This window comes from Podarcis pityusensis (genome assembly GCF_964106645.2).
Source record: "Podarcis pityusensis genome assembly, chromosome: 15".
In the NCBI taxonomy this organism is placed as follows: domain Eukaryota; kingdom Metazoa; phylum Chordata; class Lepidosauria; order Squamata; family Lacertidae; genus Podarcis; species Podarcis pityusensis.
In genome coordinates this window covers 6,147,029-6,170,426 of record NC_138040.1, presented here as the reverse complement: position 1 = coordinate 6,170,426, position 23,398 = coordinate 6,147,029, and the positions used below count along the sequence as shown (strand labels likewise).

Sequence of the window (23,398 nt, the reverse complement as noted above, 5' to 3'; positions counted from 1 at the left end):
ATTTGGGCCTGCTTTGAAACCACTAGTCATTCCTGGCTTTCTGAGAGTGCTGACATCCATGGATTAGGCCTTTGGATATATATAGCCAAGACTGTGTGGTATAGTGGTTAGAATGTTTGTTGGACTAGGATTAGGGAGAAGCAAATTTATTTATTTATTGTGCTTCTGCCAACCTCCTGCTTCCCTAGCCCAAGCCTGCAGGCTTCATTCATTCAGTCATTTACTAACTCACTCACTCACTCACTCACTAACTAAACTTTCTATACTGCCCTTCATCCTATGATCGCAGGGCAGTTTACAATATAAAAACACAAAAATGCATACCATAGTAACAAAGAAAAACAGTAACCTTCCATCTTGTGCATGGATAGTAATATTTCAGCTCCCCATTGGCTGATAAGCATTAGCACTCACACCCTGAACACCTGTAACTTTTTCACAAAGGCAGCACAGCCTCCTATTTACAGAGGAGTAAGAGATTTTGTCTTGAACATGGGTGGTTAGCCTTTTTCAGACCAAGGACCACGTTGACCGATGGTTGACCCTCCGGGGACCAAAGTGTAAAAGGTGGGTTTTGCGAAACAAGAAATGTTAATGCTTTAAGGGACACAATTTGGGTGGAATGGGTCACAAAAAAACATTTGACATCACAGCAGGAAGATGATCAGTTAAAAACAACAACATTGAAAATCATCCAGTGAACTTCATGGCTGAGTGGAGATTTGAACCTTTATCTGTATTTTAATAGATTAGTTTTTATTATTATTATAATCACTTGGTGACAATTATCTTTTACATGTTTCCAGCTTTTGTGTTTTATCTCTGCATTTTAATTTGTGTAAGCCACCTTGAGTCCTGGTCTGGGGAAAAGATGGGATAAAAATAATAATAATAATAATAATAATTAATAATAACAACTGAACCCTGGTCTCCCAGGTCTTAGTCCAACACTCAGATCTAAGACTCAAGAGAGGTAATACCTTTGTAGTTGGAGGTTTGATTTACCCACAATGGCAAACACTTACTTTACTGATAGAGCTACTCTCCATAGTGTCAATTAAAATTCACTTGGCATCCCCTCCCCACTTCTGTCAGTCCAACTTTCCCCATTCTTGCCATCTCTCTCTCTTTCTCTCTCTTAGGAATGCCGCCTCAACAGACCCTCCAACACCAGCCAGCTTCAAACCCGGATTGACGTGGCTTTGTCTGATAACCGGTGTGTTAGCAGGGACCGGTTTAGTAAGGAGCCCAACTTCATTGTTTCCCATTACGCTGGGGATGTCCGCTATCAGGTGGAAGGAATGGTGGAAAAGAACAAGGTACACTCAGTAGTGCAATATCAGCAGCAGCAGCAGCAGCAGCAACAATTTATTATTTATACCCCATCCATCTGGCTGGGTTTCCCCAGTGGCCAATTCAGATGCGCAGGGTCCCTTTGTGATAGTCACAGCCATGCCCCCTTTTGCATTTTTTTTAAAAATCCTTGTAAGATTATGCACTAAACTTATTATACAACAATAATAATTAGGGATGCATTGCAATGATCACTGCAGATCTCCATGTGTTGCCTTTCAGCTATTTGGACAGCTTTCTGCACACAAACATGGGCAAATGATTTGGAGTGCTCCAATACCTTCTTTTGGAGTGCCTTAAAGTGTGTGTTCCTTGACGTTCCATTGTACATAACAGAACTTGCACGCTGTTCTCTTGAAACTGAGGCACCTTGTGTTTCTAGTGTTCCTAAATGTTTAGCTTTGGAGCATATAGAACAGCTGCTCCTTGATGTTCTTCTGCGTAGGAGCTCGCCCTCAGTGGCCGACTCCCCACCTTTCACTCTGATAGGCTCCAATCAGCCCAGGTGTGAGAAGACTTATTCTCAGGACCAATAAAGCCTCTTTCAGGCTGTTCGGGTGGCTCTAAGGCATTGGGGACAGGGACCCTGCTGCAGAAATAACAAAACCTTTGGGTTTTGCGCAAGAGCTCTTTGGGTGTGGTGCCAAATCGCCTCCCAGTTATTGCCTCCTGGTCCAGGATATTCCCTTAAGTCACAGTATTTTGTTAAGTTGGAAGTATTCTCCATCCAATTTCTCCCAAGTTGTTTGCAAATATGTTGTCCTAACTATAATGTTTCCTCCTGCTCCTTGTAAATGTTTTACAGTTTTCCCTCAGAAAATAATAACAATTGCATGCTCCTTGTCTTCTCTTCCCTGCTCTCAAAAAAGGACCCCGTCCCCCCAGAACTGGTTCTGTTGCTACAGCTCTCCCAGGATTCTTTGCTTCAGAAATTGTTTCCTGTGGAAACCACAAGCCAAAAAACAAGCACAAATGACATCAGGACTCAGATGAAACCTGTGGTGGTTACAGTAGTCTCCAAATTCAAGGTTTGCCCTATATTTATACCTTTTTTTCAGCTAAGTACCTTCAAAGCTGTTGTTTGTTTTTCTTCTTCCACACTTCTCTGTACAACAGTGAGGGCTAGAAGCTAGTGTTTGTTAAATAGACTAAAACCTGGGATTCTCAGAACAAATGGTCATTCTGTACACAGAACAATCGTCTGTAATGTTAGATTAGATGTTTCCAAAATGCCCAGCGGCTGGGAACCAGTTTCCCACAGGGCCTTGTTTCCCAAGCATCCTGTCATAGAGCTGTGTCTTGCTGAGGATTCTAGGCAGTTTGCTAGGTTGCAAGCTCAGGCCATGCAGGATCAGACTCACTGTTCCTCTGCACGAATTGGGTATGTGTTTGTGTGTGCCCAGAGTGCCAACAACACTCACCATGTCAGGGAATTAGAAACATAAAAGGCTGAGTTACGCTGAGTAAGACCCACTAGTCCAGCTAGCTCAGTATTGGCTCCATTGGCTAGCAGTGGCCCTTTAGGAATTCGGACAAGATTCTCTTGTTTTTTCAAATCTTAAATTCAGCTCTCTGCATTTCCGCATCAGTTTGCAATATATACTTATCTTTTTAAATGCCATCGGTGTCATGGTGCGACTTTCTCTTAATGGACACATTTTTGCTATGCCATTTCCCCTAAACAATGCATTTGTCTGTATTTTTATGCACACTCCACCCTAACATAAGAACGTTTGGCTGGAAAACTCCAGAGCAAAATTCAGAGGCATGTGCATTTCAAAGCATGGTTGTGTTTCACTCCACACAGAAAGTGCGAACTAGCTGAATTGGCCTTTAAGCACGAACTGAAATGAATTTCTCCCCCGTCCCTACTCATCAGCGCTCACAGCCTGAGCGTCGGAAATAGAGGGAATGATGAGCACAACGCGCTGTCCTGTGTTTGTCCCATAGGGGTCACTTGAGAAGCTGATGGAGATCCTGCACAGCACCACCCCACACTACATCCGCTGCATCAAGCCCAACGCAGATTGCCAGGCAGCTCTTTTCCGAAAGGACGAGGTAATGCACTCAGAATTGAACTTCCAAAGCCAGCTGGGGGGGGGGAGCTCAGTGCCAAGGCCACATAAGTACCTGTGCCGCAGGTGACATTTGAATCAGGGACATCTTAATTCATAGCTCTGGCCTTTAATTTAAAGTCACTAGAATGGGCACCAGCTCTCAGCCCTGCCTTTAAAAATCATCCTATTTTGTCAGGTTCTGCAGCAGCTGGAGGCGTGTGGCATCGTGGAAGCTGTCAACATCAGCGCTGCAGGCTTTCCAATTCGGTAAGGCTGTCCAGAGTTGCATTTGCCCCTTGTTGTTATATTTCGGGGGACACTGATTTGCCCATGTTCATCTGGATTCCTTCTCCCTTTAGGGTGGGGGGAGTAGATTGTACAAATTCAGGCTGATTGCTGGCAACAACCACACTACACTGTCCCCCCACCATAAAACAAGTAGGTTGCAAGTAGATATCTAATCACAACAGGGAGGTCAGTCTAGGATGCAACCTTGTGCTACCACATCTAAAATTAAAGTAGAAAAAGAGAGGGGATCACAAAAGCGGGTGTACATGCCCCCCACCCCATCATTGCGTGGAAAGGCCACTACCACTCTTGCTCAGACAGAAATTCTTAGCACTTCTCTCCTGTTCAGAATAGATGGGGAGGTGGAGCGTTCAGTCCTGGCATCCAGTGAAATGTGGGCACGTTTAGTGTAGGAGAGGCCGAGCAGGGGGAGTTGCGTTCAGGATGCCCCGGACTCCACTTGTTTAATCAACAATGCTTTGGACTGATTTTTTTCTCTCTCCCTCCCTTCCCTTTGACCTGGCAGGATTTCCTTTGAAAGCTTCATGGAGCGTTATAAAGTGCTGAGGAGATCACCAAAGCAAAAGTCAAACACCACGCATCAGGAGAATGGCTTCTCCCACATTATGGGGAACGGTGTGTTTCTTTAATCAAGTCACTTCCCTTAGTAACTTGAAATATGTCTGAAATTTACTGATCTTTCCCAGCTTGGTGCACTGAAAAGCCATCTAAGAGTCTCTGTCAATTCCCCCCCCCCCCTTTAAATCTCTCTTTCTTTTCAGACTTTCTGGTGCTATTTCTGGGAGCCAGCTAAAAACGAAGAGCACAATGCTTAGGTGCAGGGTCAAGTTTCCTGCACATGTCCCATTTTGAGTGTGGATAAGCAACCTTGGAATCTTTATTTCAGATTCTTTAAAAATTGTATTTATGTCTAGCTCTTGTGTTGGGTGGTGATGCACATTTTTATCACCCCTCACTGGCAACGATGCAACTGTATTCTCCCTCCCATCAGAGGCAGCGTGCCCCTATAGACCGGTTGCTGGGAATCACAAGTTGGGAAGAGCACTCTTGCACCCAGGTTCCCTGTAGGCATCTGGTTGACCTTTCGCCTGGTCCAGCAGGCTCTTCTTATGATCTTATACAAGCCAAAATTTTATACAAGTGGCAGAATGGAATTTTTCTTGATGTCAAAGTGGCATTGTCGGAAACCTGCTTTTATGTAAGGAGTACTGCTACTTTATTTTCTTCTGTGCATGAATCCAATACCTTTCCAACTACACTTTTTCATCTCTCCAGCTCCACCCTGGATTCTTCTGCTGCTCTTGCAAAAACCTGCTTTTCTCTCTACGGGGCTGTTTCTCCTTTCAAGCAACGAACCGCATCTCTCTTTCTCTGTTTGCTTTAGCAGACCAGGCCAGCCAGTGGAGGTAAGCACAGGGTCAGGTCTCTCATGAGGTTAGGTCAAGCTGTATGTGGCAAGTCAACCATGTCTTAAGTGGTCGGCCATGTTTTTGTCTTTATTTTTATTTCTACAAGATGTGTTTGCCAGTTCATCTTGAAACCTCTTAGCGGTTTACATGAAATATTAAAACATGTATTAAAATTACCAATAAAAATCAGATATTTAAAAGCTAAAGTCAGCCTCATTCCCTCCCTCAAAATAAAACCAATAATACAATTTCTGTGATTCTTGCAGTAAAATAATACATTATAAAATACTCCCCTTTCTTTTCTAACAGGTTTGATGACGGCGTCTTCTGCAAAGGACAAAAGCAATGCTTTACGCTTTGCAGTCCAGGAGATCCTTCAGCAAATGTGCCCCCCTGATGCCCCTCCCCTCAAGCCTACAGAGAACCAACCCCGTATTGTGCCAGTATATTGTGGGAAAACCAAAGTATTTATGACGAACTCCACGGTAAGGGGGACACTTTCAGTGGGTTCTTTGGCATGGAGTCACCCTTACTCTCATCAGAAACAGAATTCCATTTCCTGCAAATCACACCATGTCAATGATTCTAAAGTGCTATGATGCCACTTTAAGCAGGCATGGTTCCTCCCAAAGAATTCTGGGAGCTGCCATTAGTTAGGGGTGCTGAGAGTTGTCAAGATATACCCCATTCCCTTTGCAGAGCTGCAGTGCCAGTGTGGTTTAACAATCAGTTCATCCTCCCAGGGAACGCTGGAGACTGTAGCTAAGGGAGGGGAATGGGGTCTCGTAACCACCCTTAGCACCCTTAACAAACCACCGCTCCCAGAATTCCTTGAGGGAGCCATGGCTATGTCATGTTAAATGTATTGTGTGAATGTAGCCTTGGTTTTCATTTAAAAACAGGAATAAGCCAATGTTTGGTTTAGTTTTCTTGTGTTTTCCCAAGGAGGTTGGATAGGAATGTACCAAATACATTTTTTAAAAATGAAATAAATCCTAATCCAACACTTTCAACCAAGGTTCACTCACCTGCAGGCTGTACTCTTCCCCACCCCAGGCCATCCTCAAAATGTGTTTTTAAATAGTTAAATTCAGTGACTCCTCCCATATGTCCGCTGTTATGGTGCCAAAATGTTGTTCAGTAATATATAAAAATTATTTTAAATAGTGTAGAATAGCTGGTAAGAAAGTGTTTTGGAAGTTAGCACTGAGAACTGCTGTTCTTATCATGCCTACCTTGGCATGTGGCCTCCAAAGGGTCTGCCTGGAAAAGGCTAGCTGCCTCTGCCCTAACCATTACACCACACTGCATCTCCACTCAGGTAGGTTTGCTTACTTGTACTTTAGAACAGGGCATCTGCCCACAATGAAAAATTTAAGTTATCTTCTTCCTCCGCTGGACTCTGAAACTCTTCTCACCTCAGAGGTTAAATCAGTCTCTCTAAAAATAAAATAAAATCCTTTGGGGGCAGTCCAAAGGCCAGATATGCCTGAAGCCTGATTGCATGTGGCTCCAACTAACGGACTTATTATTTTTCTCTTCTGTAGCTGGAGCTCCTTGAAGTGGGGCGAGCCAGAGTTTTAGCTGACAAAGCTTTCTGCATCCAGTGCTGTTGGCGAAGGTTTAAGAGGAGGAAGCTGGCTCAAGAGAGAGCGTCGGCCACAGTCATCCAGTCAGGTGAGGGGAAAGTAGGAGCAGGCGGGTTTACCTGGGTTAGCTTTTTCAGGCCAAGGGGTTACATTCCCTTCTTAGGGCCACATGCCCTCAGCAATAAAGGCAAATTTTACTATGGCACTGTGCTATTTCATAATTTTTTTAATATTCATTTACAGATGTTCATAAAAAGCACAAAAGAATGGTTTACAACAATTATACACTAAATCAAAGATCAGCTAACTATTGTGCAGAGATGTCTTCTTAACTGCCTGCATAAGCCTGGCGAAACAAAAGTTTTCAGCAGGCGTTTAAAAGCTGGCCCAGAAGGTGTTTGGCTGAATCTCTGCTGGCAGAGTGTTCCACAGGGCTGGGCCAATGACACTAAAAACTTGGTTTCTTGATGTTGTCAAATGTTGTGAAATGAGGGAAGTGACCAACTAAGCTCCTGCAGATTATCTCAATGATCGAGCTGGGACAGAAAGGTTCAGGAGGTCTCTAAGGTGCCCCTGGACCTACCTTGTTCTGGGCTTTGTGAATGCTTACACTTCTAACACACACTCCTCTCTCTATCCTCCAGCCAGACGAGCAAAAGCGGTATGGTCAGGTTTCAAGGACACATCCCAGCCAGGCAAAAAGCCTTAAGGAGGAGCCAGGCAAGTAGCCTGGTAGGGAGAGAATGTGTGACCTGAGGAGAGAAGAGAGACCTGGAGGGCTATATTCAGACCCCAGGCCCACAGTTCTCCACCCCTAGGTTAGATAGGTGGACAAACAGTCTGACTGGGTAGAAGGCTTTCTATGTACATTTTAGAGAGGGGACTCAGCTCAGTGGGAGAGCACTTGCTTTGCATGCAGAAGGCTGCAGGTTCAGTCTCCATTTGGAAGGATCAGGTAGCAAGGGATGAGATGGAGCCTTCTCTCTGCCCAAAACCCCGGACAGTCAGAGCAGACAATACTAGGCTGCATGGAGACTTGGTATCAGGTCCTTTCCTGCTGTTCCTTATACTCCCTTAATGCAGTGTCTTTCTTTCTCAGCTGTTCGCTCGTGGTTGGCCAGGAAACATTTCCAGAGGCTACGGAAAGCTGTCAGGGTTATAAAACGGACCTGGAAAAAATGGAAGGTAAGAGATCAAAGTCTTCCCAGCAACTTGTTGGAAAGCTGGAAATGAGGCTGCAGTTACACAACGGAAAAAATAGCACCAACAAAGATTTCTGCTTTCTGATAATCTCTGCTCTCCCCCCCCCCCCAAAAAAGTTTTAAATACTTTCTGTCTTTCCGTAGGCCAAGATGGATGTCCTGGCCGCAGAGGAGTTGGATGACTTAGAAGGAAGCCCCCTCTCCTCCAGCCTTAGGGCAACGGTTTCATTGAGCGAGACCCATAGCAAGTTGGAAAAACCATGCCCCCTAAATGCAGCAATCCAGTTCTGGCCTCTTGGGCTGGTCCTTTCAAGCGGCCCAATGACACTGGGTGCTTTTCAGAGAGACCTCGGCCTCCTAGCCTGCCTCCAAGCGCTGCAGCAGAACAACCATCACAAGGCAGAGACCAAGCAACGCACGCAAGGGGTCACCTCCATCAGAGCCCTCCCACAGGTAAGGACCATGCAACTAACACCCTCCTCCCCCCAAAAAACTGGTTGGTTACTGTCTCCCATGTTGCATAGTTGCTTTAAGTGAAAGGGAGGTGGACAGAACGCTTTCAGAGTCAGTGCCAGTTAGAAAACCCCAAAACATATGTAAAAATAAAAAAGCACAACTCTGAAGCCTGATGCCAAACTCTGCCCTGAAACATCCAAGGCTCATCCTGTTCTATAAAGAAGGCAGGGGGGTGGGGAACCTGTGTCCCTCCCGATAGAATTGTAGAGTTGGGTGGAACCCTGAGAATCTAGTCTTAGCCCCCTGCAAGGTATATGTCGCTGGAATATGTATCACATCATCTCTAACCACTGGCCATGCTGCCCACGGCTGATGGAAGTTGGGAGTCCAACCATATAGAAAGTTGCCTTATTCCAAGTCAGACAATTGGTCCGCCTCGTTCAGTGTTGCGCATGCTGCCTGGACATGGCTCACCAGGGTAACCCATTTCTCCTCCTAGGGCTCGATCAAGTTCCACTGCAGGAAATCTCCGCTGCTTTACGCAGACACCAGGCCGCACACCCACAACTGCACCATGACCGGCTTCAACCAGATTCTCCTCGACAACTACAAGCTCCTTTCAGCTTGAAAACTGACTTCTACGTGCTTTTATGTACTATTTACTGCACTTTTTATGCTTTCTCACTCAACAAGAACCTTCATCAAGCTGCATCTCTTCCACAGCATTTAGGATACCGTTTCCTCAAAAATGGTTCAGACTGTCATGTGCCATCTCTTGGTGGAAGGTCACAGGGCCATTCTCTGGGGAAGGCACACCTCCCCATTACTGCAAGCACTATACCCACACGATGTCAGGGGGAGATCCTATCACCGAATTTCTCTGTGACATACATGTTCTATCCATCCTTTCAAAATACAAGAGGACAGGCTGTACCTCATACACACACTTCTCTGGGGACCAAGGGGGCCTTGTGTCCATGCACAAAAGCTGAGCAGCTTATGCCAACACCTGCCAGAGAGAGAGACTCCACTTCACCCAGCCTTGCATTTAACAACTTGCCTGGTCACCATAGGTGATCTGGAATTCCATGCAGGCCAACCCTCAGGGCCGTTCTAGCCACAGAGGAAATGAAGCAGTTTCCTCAGCAGACTTGAGGTGGAATGCACCTCCCTGATCCTACCACAAGCCTGCTTAAGCAAAAGCTTTAATTTTTTTATTTTTTACTAGGCAGTATTTCCTCCCCCGCAGCTGTGTAGGCTACTAGCTTCCTATCCAGCAAAAATAAAATTAAAATGGCAGGTGAGCAACTTATTCACCAGATTGGTTTAAACTTCAGTTCTCTTACTCCAATTTATATAATCAGGAGTTGGAAGCAAAATCTCTAAACCAACTGGGGTTTAGAATTCAAGTCCACACCTCAGGAAAATCACATTGTGAACTACTGCCTTGAGTTATAAACCAAAGGTAACTTTTTTAAAGTATTGTGAAAAGGTCTGTTTTAAACAAAGTTTTTAAACTTTCTTTATTGTAATAAAGAGTGGTTGTTCTCTCAGGGAGAGGGAAGCAAACCTACTGTTGCTTTGGGACTTTTTTAAAAAAATAATCGTCGCCTTTGCCAACTGGGTTCTCTCCAACTATATTGGACCACAGCTCCCATTCACCCCAGCTGGCATGTAGCTATGCTGGCTAGGGCAGATGGGCTTTTGCAATCCAAAACATCTGGTGGACACCAGGTGGGCAAATCTACTCTGGGGCAAGACAAAGTTTGTGGGCTCAGTCATTTCAAAATTTCAGTAAGCAGAATTCCAAACAGTGCTCAGATAGGAAGATAAGATTCAGTGTATAAGTACACTCCTTAGGATTAGACACAGGCACTTCCGGAGGCGGCGCGATCGGCAATGGCTGCCCGATCCTTGTAAGGAGAGGGTAGCTCCGCTGAAAACGGGTCGTCCGCTGCGGCGAAGCGGAGACCCATTAAGGAAAACTACAGGCGGCAGCAGCCTGTAGTCTTGGGACCCGGCGGGCGCCAGAAGCAGCCCCCAAAACGTTGAAGGGACCCCGTAAGGGGCTCCGGATCGCGGAGGGGGTAGCGGCGCTGTGGGTCGTTGCGCAATCAACGGAGCGAAGCCGCGTTGCTGTTGCCGGTCAGCGCTGACCTTTCTTCCTGCAATCTTCAAATTCAGAAAAGCTGCAACTCGTGAGTAATTTGGACTTTAAGTAATTTGGACTCTAATTTGGACTCGTGAGTAATTTGGACTTTAAGAATTTTTGGAGACCTTTAAAATCTTGAATTTGGCTGAAAGCGGAGTGACGATAAACAGGAAGCCCGTCTTCCGCTAACACTGAACTTGAAAGCAAAGAACAGGAGGAGTGGAGACTAAAAGCGATGCTTTAATCAATTGCTGGCACCTATTTAAAATAGCTAAGGGCAAAGAGATTTTAAGCTGTTTGCTTTTGGACTTATTTGGGAACAAGGATATCTTTCTTCTGTTGAACCAGTGGATTACAAATTAAATAAGAATCCCAGGTGCTGGAGCTGCCTGAGTAATTGAGCATCAGTCTGCAACATTGGATACTTTGAATTTAGACTTTGAAACATTCTGAGCTGGAACTTGTTATTTTGAAACATCTGCAGTCTAAGCACTGTCTGAAATACTGTTTTGCCTTACATATACTCTGTAAAAATTTAACTTTGTGGAGGTCGTTGGATGTTGAATTAGAGCTATAAATTTGAATTGGACTTGACTTTCTCCCTTAAGACATTTTAAGCTCCCTCTAGAGGATTTTGGACTTACAGCAGTGACTGTGTTTTACTTTCCTTTTCCCGGCCTTCTGTTTGACTGTTGCATCTGCGCTTCTACATTCTCATGGGAACAACTCAGTTTGACCTTGGCCTTTAGATAACTTTGGAATGAGTGGAACAAGGAAAAGGGGAAGAACCAAACAAACAACTTTAACTTTATCTGCAGCCTCACAGCGTAGATCATCTGTGCCTGCTTTGCTTTCCACTTTGCCTCCTGAGACAGAGGCGGCCTCCCTGTCACAGGCAGGGGAGGGAGAAACGGAAGAATTACAATTGGAAGATATGGCCTCAGGAGGGAGTGCTTCTGTTTTAGATAAAATTTTTGAAAAATTGGAGGCTTTGGATAGAAAGGCTGATTTGCAAACGGCTAAAATTGACCAGAATACAGAAAGTCTGAATAGATTAACTGGACAAGTTGCACAGAATGTCCAATCCATTGGAGAGTTGAAGGAGGCTGTAGGTGAAAACCGGAAATTGGCTGAGGATACTAGTCAAAGACTGGGAGAATTGGAGAAAGAAGTTAGACCACTCAGCAAACAAGTTGGAGAACATCAGATTCACTTTTTGATGACAGAGCTGCGGAACAGGGAGGCCAACTTGAGGATACGGTCAATACCAGAAGTAGAAGAAGACAATTTAACTGAGTTTTTGACCAAAGAACTTTCCAAGTTTTGGAAGTTAGAGGAAAAAGATTTTAAAATAGTATCTGCTTTCAGGCTTGGAAGATTTAGGAGGAAAGAGAAGCCCAGAGATTGTTTGATTATATTGAGATCCAAGGAGGAAAGGGATAAGATTTTGGGCCTGCACTACGGGAAGTCACTGGACATCTTGGACAAGAGAATTGAAATTTACAAGGATATCCCTAAACAACTGTTGGACCTTAGATCTGACTACACGGAACTAGCAAGATTGTTGAGGAGCAACTCAATTATCTTCAGGTGGGAGTTTCCTCAAGGATTATCTTTTACTTTCAGAGGGAAAAAGATCAAAATTAGAACATTGGAGGATAGAGACAAGTTTCTGGGAGCCCACGGAGAAGATCTTCACAAAGGACTTGGAGTACCAGGGCCCGAACCTTCAGGGGAGCCTGCGCCCTCGGATCTTCAGGGACAGGAGAACAAGGTACCACCCCAGCAAGAATAACCAGATTTATTCAGGATGTCTCTGCAGCTTCTGAGCTGGAATATAAATGGCTGCAACAGTCCGGAGAAAAGGAGAAAAATCTTTCACATTTTAAAAAAAGAACAATTGGATATTATTTGTTTACAAGAAACACATGTGATTAGGCTCCACAGAAAAGTGTTAATAAATAAAAGACTCGGTCAGGAATTTATATCTTCTGACATAGTCAAAAAGAGAGGCGTAGTGATTTATGCAAAAGAGAGCCTTTCACCTAAATTTCTGTTTAAAGATGAAAATGGAAGAATTTTGGCAATAGAAATACAACATCAAGGAGAAAAAATTCTAATATTAGGAATTTATGCCCCAAATGAAGGAAAATCGGATTTTTATAAGAAGTTGCATGAGACTATGCTGGATTATCTGGATTACAACAACATCATCATGATGGGAGACATGAATGGAGTCGTATCAACCAATATGGATAAGTCACAGAATCAAAATGTTACTAAAGAGGGAAGACTGCCAAAGACCTTTTTTGAAATGACTGACAATATGGACTGGATTGATATTTGGAGAGTGAGAAACCCCCTGGGAAGAGAAGGAACATTCTTCTCTGAAGCCCAACTGACTTGGACAAGAATCGACCAAATATGGATAACTAGAAGTCTGGCACCCAAGATTAGAAAGGTGGAAATCTGCCCAAAGACATGCTCCGACCACAACGCACTGAGAATGGATATGACACTGATCCCAACCGGCTCCTTTAGATGGAAGATGAATGATGGCCTGTTTAGAGACCAAGAGATTGTAAAGAAGGCCCAAAAAACTCTAAAGGACTATTTTGAGGTTAATATGAACACCAGGGTGGAAAAAAGAACCATATGGGACGCAAGTAAAGCTGTGATGAGAGGGTTCCTGATACAACAGAACACCATAAAGAAAAGATCACAGAATGAAAGGAAGGACAAAATTTTGGAAAAAATTAAAGAGCTAGAGAAGAAGTTAAGATCTAACCCAAAGTCTCAGCCGATTCTACGAGAAATTAAACTTTATCAAGCACAATATTCTAAATTGATAAACCAGGAAATAGAATGGAAGATTAAAATAATGAAGCAAAAAACTTTTGAATCGGCTAACAAATGTGGAAAACTGCTAGCTTGGCAGTTGAAGAAGAGACAAAAACTAAATACGGTAACAAACCTAGAGATTGAAGGAAGAAGCATTCAGAACCCTGGAGAGATCAGAAAGTGTTTTCAGAAATATTTTAAAAAGTTATATACTCAAGGGCCACAAGATGAAATTGAGATTAAACAAATTTTGGAGAAAAATGGATTAGCAAAGCTGTCAGAAGAAAACAAAACAATTTTGAATGGTAAAATAACACGACAAGAGATTGAGCAGGCCATCCAGAACATGAAACAGGGCAAATCGCCAGGGCCAGATGGGCTGACCTCCATCTACTATAAGACATTGAAAGACTACCTGATACAACCATTGTTGGAGGTCAGCAATGAAATTATGGAGGGGAAGAAGGCGCCGGAATCATGGAAAGAAGCTTTTATCACATTGATACCAAAATCGGAAAGTGAAAAGACACAATTAAAGAACTACCGTCCCATTTCCCTTTTAAATGTGGATTACAAAATATTTGCAGATGTTTTGGCACGTAGATTTAAGAAAGTTCTAAATGAAGTAATTCATAAAGACCAGGCAGGCTTTCTCCCAGGTAGACAAATGTATGCTAATACAAGGAACATCATAGATATATTGGAACTTTTGCAAACAAACATAAATACTAAAGCAGTTTTAATCTTTATAGATGCGGAGAAGGCCTTTGACAACATATCCTGGAAATTCATGAAAGGGAATTTAAAAGAAATGGGAGTGGGACGGGGGTTTGAGAATGGGATTGAGGCAATATACTCAGAACAAAAGGCTAAACTGATAGTTAACAATGTGGTTACAGAAGAGTTCAAAATTGAAAAAGGTACACGACAAGGCTGTCCGATTTCCCCACTATTATTTATCTCGGTTCTGGAAGTGCTCCTGAATATGATTAGAGGGGACCGGCTGGTGGAAGGGATCCAGGTCGGAGCGAAACAATATAAACTTAAAGCGTTTGCAGATGACCTAGTTTTGACATTACAGGAGCCGGAATCTAGTACGAAAAGAGTATTACAACTGATTCAAAACTTTGGTCGAGTGGCGGGATTTAAATTAAATAAACAAAAAACCAAGGTATTGGGGAAAAATTTGACAGATACTGAGTCGGAACGGTTTCAGAGGGAGACAGAGTTAACGGTGGTCAAGAAAGTGAAATACCTAGGGGTAAACATAACAGCAAGAAATCTGAGTTTATTTAAAGATAACTATGAAAAATGTTGGTTAGAAATTAAGAGAGACTTGGATAGTTGGTCAAGATTAAAACTTTCTTTGTTAGGCCGAATAGCTGCCATCAAGATGAATGTATTGCCAAAAATGTTATTTTTGTTTCAGACACTACAGATTGTAGACAAGACAGAGTGTTTCCGGAAGTGGCAGAAAGATATTTCTAAGTTTGTCTGGCAGGGCAAAAAGCCCAGAATTAAGTTTAAGATATTAACGGATGCAAAAGAAAGAGGGGGCTTTGCCCTGCCAGACCTAAAGCTGTATTACGAAGCGGCAGCTTTCTGCTGGCTAAAAGATTGGCTACTTCTTGAAGATACGGATGTATTAGATTTAGAAGGTTTTAATAATGCATTTGGATGGCATGCATATTTATGGTATGACAAGGTTAAGACAAACAAGGCCTTTAAGAACCATATTGTCAGGAAAGCAGTATTTAATGTCTGGATAAGATACAAAGACTTATTGGAGAATAAAACTCCGAGGTGGCTGTCACCCCTAGAGGCTAAGGCCCGAAAAAGAGCCAATATGGAGGCCAACTGGCCAAAATATTGGGAGATATTAGAAAGAGATGGTAACAATTGGAAATTGCAGAGTTTAGAGAAAATGAAAGATAAAGTGCGGGACTGGTTACACTACGCTCAGATTAAAGAAGTATTTAAAAATGACAAAAAGTTAGGATTCCAGGTGGAGAAGTCAAAGCTGGAAACTGAACTGTTAGAACCTAAGACTAAAGTACTTTCAAAGATGTATAATTTGTTGCTGAAATGGAACACACAAGACGAAATGGTCAAATCGGTTATGATAAAATGGGCACAGGATATTGGGCATAATATTATGTTTGAAGACTGGGAAAGGTTATGGACCTCTGGGCTGAACTTCACTGCATGTAATGCTTTGAAGGAAAATGTAATGAAAATGATATATAGATGGTACATGACCCCAGTTAAATTGGCCAAAATATACCATTCGTCTGATAATAAATGTTGGAAATGTAAGGAAAATGAAGGAACCTTTTTTCACCTCTGGTGGACTTGCCCGAGAGTGAAGGCCTTTTGGGAGATGATATATAATGAGTTAAAAAAGGTGTTTAGGTACACCTTTACTAAGAAACCGGAGGCCTTCCTCTTGGGCATTGTCGGCCAGAGTGTGTTAAAGAAGGACAGAACATTTTTCATGTATGCAACAACAGCAGCAAGGATACTGATTGCTAAGAACTGGAAAACTCAAAATCTACCTACGTTGGAAGAATGGCAGATGCAGCTGATGGACTATATGCAACTAGCCGAGATGACCGGCAGAATTCGAGACTTGGGAGAAGAGAGGATGGAAGAAGACTGGAAGAAATTCAAGATTTATCTGCAAAAGTATTGTAATTTGGCCGAATGTTGATTAGGATGTCAGAGTAGAAGTAATTGTCTACCACTAAATAAGATTTAAGTTTAAACTATATGTTAATGATCAAATCCAAGATTACGAACAAAATGATAATTTGTTTGGAAACAATTCTTTAACGATGCAAGTGTGTGCGGGAGGCGTGGGGGAGTCCAAAGTAATGATGAAAAGATGTCAAATAATTAATGTTATTTGTTTAAATATGTTTATGTATTGAAAAACTTGAATAAATATATATTAAAAAAAAAAAAAGGATTAGACACAGGGATCAGTTTCGTACTTACAGGCCATTTTCTACAAATCAAGACTCAATAAAAACGTCCATGATTATGAAAGAAGTTACTGTGTTTGTTTCTCCAGCCCGCTGCTGTCAATGGCTCCAGAACTAATGGGAGCAAAACCAGGGTTCACCCCAAGGAAGTCTCACTGAAATCAATAGGGCAAAGTAACTTTAGATGCAATTGCATTTGATTCCCATCCAATGTAAGATCAAGATGCTATTGCAGGGGCAGTGGGAAACTTGGCTCTTGCTCCTGTTCCAAACCTGAACTCTTTACAGCCTGAAGCTAATCAAAGGTGGTTGGAGAGGCTACTTTTGGAACACAGAAAAGGCAGCGTGTGTAAACACTTAATTTCCCCCCAAATCTAGGGCCCATGGTTACCAGGGGAATGCCGTGCCCTCCCTAGGAAAGAGGGCTATGAATTATAGCTTATGGTGCTCCAGGGGTTAGCCACAAGAGAAGCCCTTCCTCCAGCCTTGCAAATAACAAGCTTCCCCATCCAGAGAGGGGCATCGTTTACCTGCTCCGCACACACAAAAATCACTCTGGGCGTGCGTTCTCCTTCTCGGGAGGCTCGACAATCCTCAGGCAACAGTCTGCAAACTCCACAAAGAGGGGCTCCTGCATGTATGTCTTCAGGATGGCACTCTTGTCTTTGGCCTGGTCGACAGTGAGAAGCAGCTGGCCGAGGTGGGGGTTGAGCAGGAGGCCTTTGAGTTCTTCAGATTCCCCTGTTTCAGAAAAAGAGGGAGATGACTCCAAGAAGGAGGGTGGGAAGATCATTGGTGACTGTCGCCCATGCTTTGGAGAAGGACTGGAGCTCAGGGGGTAGAGTACTGGCTTTGCATCCAGAAAGCCCCAAGTTCAGTCTCCGGCATCTCCAGTTGAAATAACACAGGGCCTGAGAACCCATCCTGTTGTTCTTAGGCCTCCCATCAGCCACAGCCAGCAAGGGCCAATGGTCAGCCACTTCTGGAGGGCCGTAGGTTCCCTATCCCTAAGGCAAAAGATGATGGGGGAGACCACTTTCTGTCCCAAGACCCCAAAGAGCCATTGTCAGGAGCAGACAATATTGTCTTATTTGGCCCAGAGAGCGAAGACACTACAGTACTTAAACCTCTCACCCTGCCCCCCCCCCCATATGTGGAATTTGGCTATTGCAGAGGAAACGACGTGCAAATTACTAATCCCCAAGGGTAAGATACAGAACATTTCTATGCTGTTTGGTGGGGTTTCATTTCTAATTTGTCAAATTCAGATATACAAACTCTTCCCCCAACAAACTGCACCATTTAGTTTTCATGACGTGCCTTGTTGCTTTCATTTTTCTACATTATCTGCCCTCTGTTTATTTAAAAAATACACCTTTTGTGCTGCTCCTAAGCCTTGTAATTTTGATTGTTTTTTAATCTGTACTTTCAATGTATTATTTTATTTTAGCAGAAAATACTGGACAAAGTCTTATGGGGGGGAGCTGTGGTCCCAAGTCACATCAGTCCCACCCACTCACAGTCAAGGACAGAAAGACAACAACATCTGGGAGGGTCCCATGCTCCCCATGCCTGCTATTCAGGAATGTTGGGCATGAAATCAGACAATGGATTCTTAAAGCAGTGATGTCCCCCTACCCATAAAATAACAGTCTCAGGGTTATCTGCTCACGTAAGAACCAATTGCTTCAAGTCACACATAGGAATTTCTTTATAGTAGGAATAACCAACCAGTCAGCCTCCAGATGGCTACTGGGACTGCCGCTCCCATCAGCCACAGCAAGCAGGTGATTCAATGATGGGTGTTGTAGTCCAAAAGTAGCAAGAGGGCCACAACTTTCCCACCCCTGTTTTACAGGAAAAGTTAACAATATTTCCCACTGGAAAACTTACCCAAGAGCCGAAGTTTCTGCAGGGGAACCTTATCGTCCTCATCATCTTCTGTCAAAATGTCATCCACTGACCAAGAACGTCCTGAGAAAAAAGCAGGAATAAAGTAGTGCCAGCAAAAGTACCAGGGCTGGTACCCAAACAGCCTTTGTCACCTGCCACTCAGCCACAGTGGGAAAACGGGATACCGTCCTAAAAGAAACTTTAGTCTGACCCAGAAGGGTCCTTATGATGCTCTGACTCAACTGTTTCTCTTCCCTCAGTATGACCCCCAACTATCAATGCCAATTAAAAGCCTGCTTGTTTTCGCAAGCGAGCTGGAAAGGGTGCAAATACCTTCATTGTTCATGGACGCCGTCCTCTGGGAAGTTTCTTGACTTGTAGGCTGCAGACGCGGCTCTGCTTTGGGTGCACACTGTTCTGTTCAAACGCCAAACACATCTCGTTACATCCAAGCCAAGGGAAGCGAGGGGTTGAGGCCCTTCTTTTTGGTTAAGATTGCCCCCACCATATATTTTTCCTGCCCCACCATTTTATAATATATATAAAACAGAGAGAACAATTATAACAACAGACAAAAATTTAAATATGGAAAACAATAGAATGAGTACAGTTGCACATGGGTTAAAATAACAAATGTCATCAGATTATCAAGTATAATTCCAGATTTGCCAGCAATTAGAGGCAATATTGACCTCTCTTCTGGCCGCACCTTCAAATTCCCTAGGCTCTAACTATTTCATCATCACCACCCAAACTAAGGTTTTGGAATATTATTGTTATTTCTGAAAACCTCAGGCTTTTTAGTCCACCACCACTTTTCTTGTGCACAGGGCAGGCCATTTTGGCTAAAAATGCAACGGCACTCGCAGTCTGAACGTTACAATTAGAAGGAATTCTAAAACTCCTCGCAGCCCTTTGTCCCCAGGCTGATTGTTGTGACCAAAAAAAGTAGCCATCTGTCAAGAAGTATGGTACATCACAAAAGTGAACTATAAACGCACCCTTGCAGAGCAAATTACGGTGGTACCTCTAGTTACGAACTTAATTTGTTCCAGAGATCCGTTCTTAACCTAAAACTGTTCTTAACTAGAGACATGTTTTCGCTAATGGGGCCTCCTGCTGCTGCTGCGCCACTGGTACACGATTTCCGTCCTCATCCTGGGGCAAAGTTCTCAACTCGAGGTGACTCTTCCAGGTTAGCGTAGTTTGTAACCTGTAGCGTTTGTAACCTAAGGCATTTGTAACTCGAGGTACCACTGTACTCAAGCATGCCTAATCTTTATTAATATATATATATAATCCTACCTTTATGTTTCTTGCAGCAGGACACTGAACAACTGCAACAACAAAGAGAAGTTTTTTTAAGTGGAGACATTTATTTCTATCCCAAGGAGTTCAAGGCCAGGCTATATGGTGTTTCTCTCCCCTCCCACCATTTTATCCTCACCTGTGAGATAGATCAGGATAAAAAAAGTGTGACCTGCCCAAAGTCACCCAGTGAGCTTCATGGCTGAGGGGGGATTTCAACCCAGGTCTCCCAAGTCTTAAGATGGACACCATTATCACACCACAAAGGCTCCTTATATTATCGCTGCACAAAACACGACTCATTAGTTATATAGATTGCCCTTTCTCAAAAATTGGTTTATGCTACATAAAATAGTACGATATGCAGGAGTGGCCAACTTGGTGCCTTCTGGATATTTTGCATTCCCATGGCAAAACAGGGATGATGGGAGTTGAAGTCTGCAACATCTGGAGTGCACCGCGTTGGCTACTCCTGAAAATTTTGCAACATCAACAATAGTAAGATAACAGTGTTAAAAGCAAACATTTGCAACTCCTTCATGGTATAGCAGCAGCTCAGTGCATAATGGGCAATGAGCAGGACCACAAAAACGGACTCCTCCTTTATATATAAACCACTTCTCAGCTGTATAATTGCATAATGACAGAAACGGTTTCAGTGGCTTTAGTTTGTCATCATTGATATTTTATGTTTATTTTATTGTACTGTACATCACTTTGGTAACTTTCCATTGCCATGAATAGCCTCATCCTCTGTGAATTTGTTCAATCCTCTTTCAAAGCCATCCAAGTTGATGGCCATCGCGGGAGTGACTTCTACTTGCTGTGCAAAGAAGTCCTATCTTTTATCTGCCCTGACTCTTCCAACATTCAGCTACCCTGACCATCCACAAGCTCTAGTGTTATTAAAGGGGGGTGGATTTCTCCAGCCACTTTCTCCATAACATGCACACTTTTATAAATGACTATTGTGTCACCTCTTACTTGCCTTTTTTACCACCTAAAAAGTGCCAAATACTGTAACTTTTGCTCCTAGGGGAGTGTCTCCATCCCCTTGATCGTTTTGGTTGCCCTTTTCTGAACTTTCCCCAACCTTTTTTTTTAATTATTTTTTTACGTGAGGGGGCCAGAAGTGTACACGGAATTCCACTTCTTTAATTATGGAACAGGTATTTCTCACCTTTGCTATTCACTTACTTTTTATTTGCCTTAGGGATTGATTCTAAGTAAGAACCGCACATTAGCTCAATCAACAATGAGCTAGTAATTCTTGCGGGTCGGATGGGGGAGTCATGCGCTTTAAAATTGTGGATGTGATCCCAAAGGAGTCTCATTGCTAAGTGAGGATTTGAAGCCTGGGCTCCCAGGGCCTCGTCCAACACTTTAAACCACCACTGGGGGGGGGGGCTAACTGCCCACACACCCAAGAGAACACAGGATCTCTTTCACCCTCGGGGCTGTAACCCCATACAGTACACACTTTCGCGAGAAAAACTGAGCTCCCCACCCTCGAGCCGCGCCTCTGAGCATAGACACAGTCCCGCAGAGCCACCTCTGAGCACACACAGAGTGCCTTCCGTCCCTAAATAACCGGAGCCCACCAAAGGGCTCCCGGGGGGAGGCTGCTTGCACCGGCCCGCTCCTTACTATCTCTCCCGGCAGCCCGGGCAGCGGTACTTGGCGCCGCCCCGCCCGCCTTCTCCGCACACGACGCACACGCGGGAGCAATCAAGCCTTTGCATGGCGGACGCTGCTGCTCGATCTCGGCTGGGGAAAAGCTCTCACGTGCGTCTCCTTCCTGGCCGGCGGGGATCTGGGGCCAGGTCGGGCCAGCAGAGCGGCCGAGCCCATCGATAGGCCGCGCCTCCTGCTCCTGCATCCATTCCGAAACAGGATCGCGCTCAATTGCAATGGCTGAACAGTCCTGTGTTGCACGCACTGATTAAGCCCCAGTGCAGGCGAGAGAGAGAATGATTTCCTCTCTCTCTTGCATTGTTTTTAAGCTGTTCTTTGGGGGATTTTGCTGCCTTTCAGTTTGTAACCCCCATCCTCTGTGTGTGCGTGCTGTGGATTGGTGCGGTGGTTGCTGTAAATCGTAGTAGTGGTAGAAGTAATAAATAATAATCATATACCGTTGTTGTTAAATCTTAGTAATGGTAGCAAGTAGCTGTAATAATAGGACTAACGGTACTGGCATAGCTGCCAACCTTCCCTTTTTTTGCGGGAAATTCCCTTATTCCAGCGCCATTTCCCGCTGCTATCCCGGATTGTTAGATATCCCGTAGACAAGTGAGGCAGCTGATCCCTTATTTTCGAGGCTGCTGATCCCTTATTTTCAAATCTGAAAGTTGACAGCTATGGGTATTGGGCTGTATGGGGTGTTAGGGGAGAAGCAGTACCTCTGATGGGGGACACGTCAGTGCTTCTCCTGGGGTCGTCTGTGCATCTTTGGTCCCCACCCTGTACTTGGCTCTCATGTGTGGCTCCTAGAAGCTGTGGGCATGTGACAGCAGACACACCCTGGCCAGCTAAACCAGGTGAGGGGAGCCGATGGGTTTCAACCCCTCGGGGAGTTAGGGACTTCTCCTGCTTGCGAAGAGGAGCTCCGGCGGATTGAGTGGACACTAGACCAAGAGTGGGAAGGTCTTGTAGAAGGGGGAAAAATGCTGATCCTGTACCTCCACTGCTTTGCAGAATTTCTTCAAGAGAAGAGAAAGGCTAAGGGGCAAATCCCACACACCTTTGGGATGGAGTCACTAAGAAGGTTGGCTGGCACTGTGAATGCCTCCTCCTGGCAACTCCTTGCAGCCAAGCTGGTGCCAAACATACGCAGAAATTCTCTAATTCAATTGAGCAGGTAATTGATCTTCTGGACCACCACCTCGCAGACGTGGGAATAGAGGGCATAGCCCGTAACTGGTTGTGCTCTTTTATCTCTGGTTGGGGACAGAGGGTGGCACTAGGGAGGGAAATGTTGTCACGCCATTCCTTGGTGTGTGGAGTGCCGCAGGGCGCAATTCTCTCCCCGATGCTTTTTAACATCTTTATGCGCCCCCTTGCCCAGGTTATCCGGAGCTTTGGGCTGGGCTGTCACCAATATGCTGATGACACTCAGCTCTATCTGCTGATGGATGGCCACACCGACTCGGCCCCGAACACACTGACCAGATGCTTGGAAGCTGTGGCTGGATGGTTTCGTGGGAGCCGATTGAAACTAAATCCTTCGAGGACAGAGGTCCTATGGCTGGGTCGGGATGGCATGGGGATGAGGGACCAACTCCCTTCTCTTGCAGGGCCCAATTAGTGCCATTGCCTTCCGTTAAGAGTTTGGGTGTAATCCTTGACGCCTCCCTTTCTATGGAGGCACAAGTTACAGCAACAGCCAAGGCGACATTTTTCCACCTTCGCCGCATCAAGCAGTTGGTCCCTTACCTTTCCCGCCCCGACCTGGTCACAGTGATCCATGCAACGGTCATCTCCAGGCTTGACTACTGTAATTCGCTCTACGCGGCGCTGCCCTTGAAGCTGACCCAGAAACTCCTGAGGGTGCAGAATGCTGCAGCGAGACTCCTCATGGGGTCTCTGCCATGGGAGCATATTCACCCAATGCTTTTCAAACTGCACTGGCTCCCGGTAGAGTACAGGGTCAGATTTAGGGTGCTGCTTTTGACCTTTAAAGCCCTTCACAGCCTAGGACCCTCGTACCTACGGGACCGCCTCTCCCGGTATGCCCCACGAAGAGCCTCAAGGTCCATAAATAGCAACACCCTAGTGGTCCTGGGCCCTAAGGAAGTTAGATTGGCTTCAACCAGAGCCAGGGCCTTTTCAACTCTGGTGGAACGCTC

The 23,398-nt window shown here is 44.5% G+C and overlaps 2 protein-coding genes across 16 annotated transcripts in view; one reads left to right on the top strand and one right to left on the bottom strand.

Annotated features, from left to right (window-relative positions):
• Positions 1–16,419, top strand: part of MYO19 (myosin XIX) — a 49,359-nt gene extending 32,940 nt beyond the window's left edge. For 8 of the 9 annotated variants that reach the window (XM_080982860.1, XM_080982859.1, XM_080982863.1 and 5 more), the window contains 11 exons: positions 1,143–1,319; positions 2,223–2,381; positions 3,304–3,411; positions 3,607–3,677; positions 4,225–4,334; positions 5,438–5,613; positions 6,676–6,805; positions 7,817–7,902; positions 8,064–8,372; positions 8,875–10,247; positions 16,347–16,419. In XM_080982860.1, the coding sequence (XP_080838986.1) occupies positions 1,143–1,319; positions 2,223–2,381; positions 3,304–3,411; positions 3,607–3,677; positions 4,225–4,334; positions 5,438–5,613; positions 6,676–6,805; positions 7,817–7,902; positions 8,064–8,372; positions 8,875–9,003 (1,455 nt within the window). In that variant the 3' untranslated portion in view covers positions 9,004–10,247; positions 16,347–16,419. Of the gene's footprint in view, positions 1–1,142; positions 1,320–2,222; positions 2,382–3,303; positions 3,412–3,606; positions 3,678–4,224; positions 4,335–4,994; positions 5,126–5,437; positions 5,614–6,675; positions 6,806–7,816; positions 7,903–8,063; positions 8,373–8,874; positions 10,248–16,346 lie in introns of those variants that run through there. The other variant, XM_080982866.1, reaches the window with a different exon arrangement.
• Positions 6,926–23,398, bottom strand: part of ZNHIT3 (zinc finger HIT-type containing 3) — a 72,335-nt gene continuing 55,862 nt past the window's right edge. For 5 of the 7 annotated variants that reach the window (XM_080983281.1, XM_080983277.1, XM_080983279.1 and 2 more), the window contains 5 exons: positions 19,551–19,582; positions 18,579–18,662; positions 18,246–18,326; positions 16,883–17,093; positions 6,926–7,886 (listed from right to left, as the gene is read on the bottom strand). In XM_080983281.1, the coding sequence (XP_080839407.1) occupies positions 16,903–17,093; positions 18,246–18,326; positions 18,579–18,662; positions 19,551–19,582 (388 nt within the window). In that variant the 3' untranslated portion in view covers positions 6,926–7,886; positions 16,883–16,902. Of the gene's footprint in view, positions 7,887–16,882; positions 17,094–18,245; positions 18,327–18,578; positions 18,663–19,550; positions 19,583–20,750; positions 20,937–21,200; positions 21,375–23,398 lie in introns of those variants that run through there. The other 2 variants (XM_080983276.1, XM_080983275.1) reach the window with 2 other exon arrangements.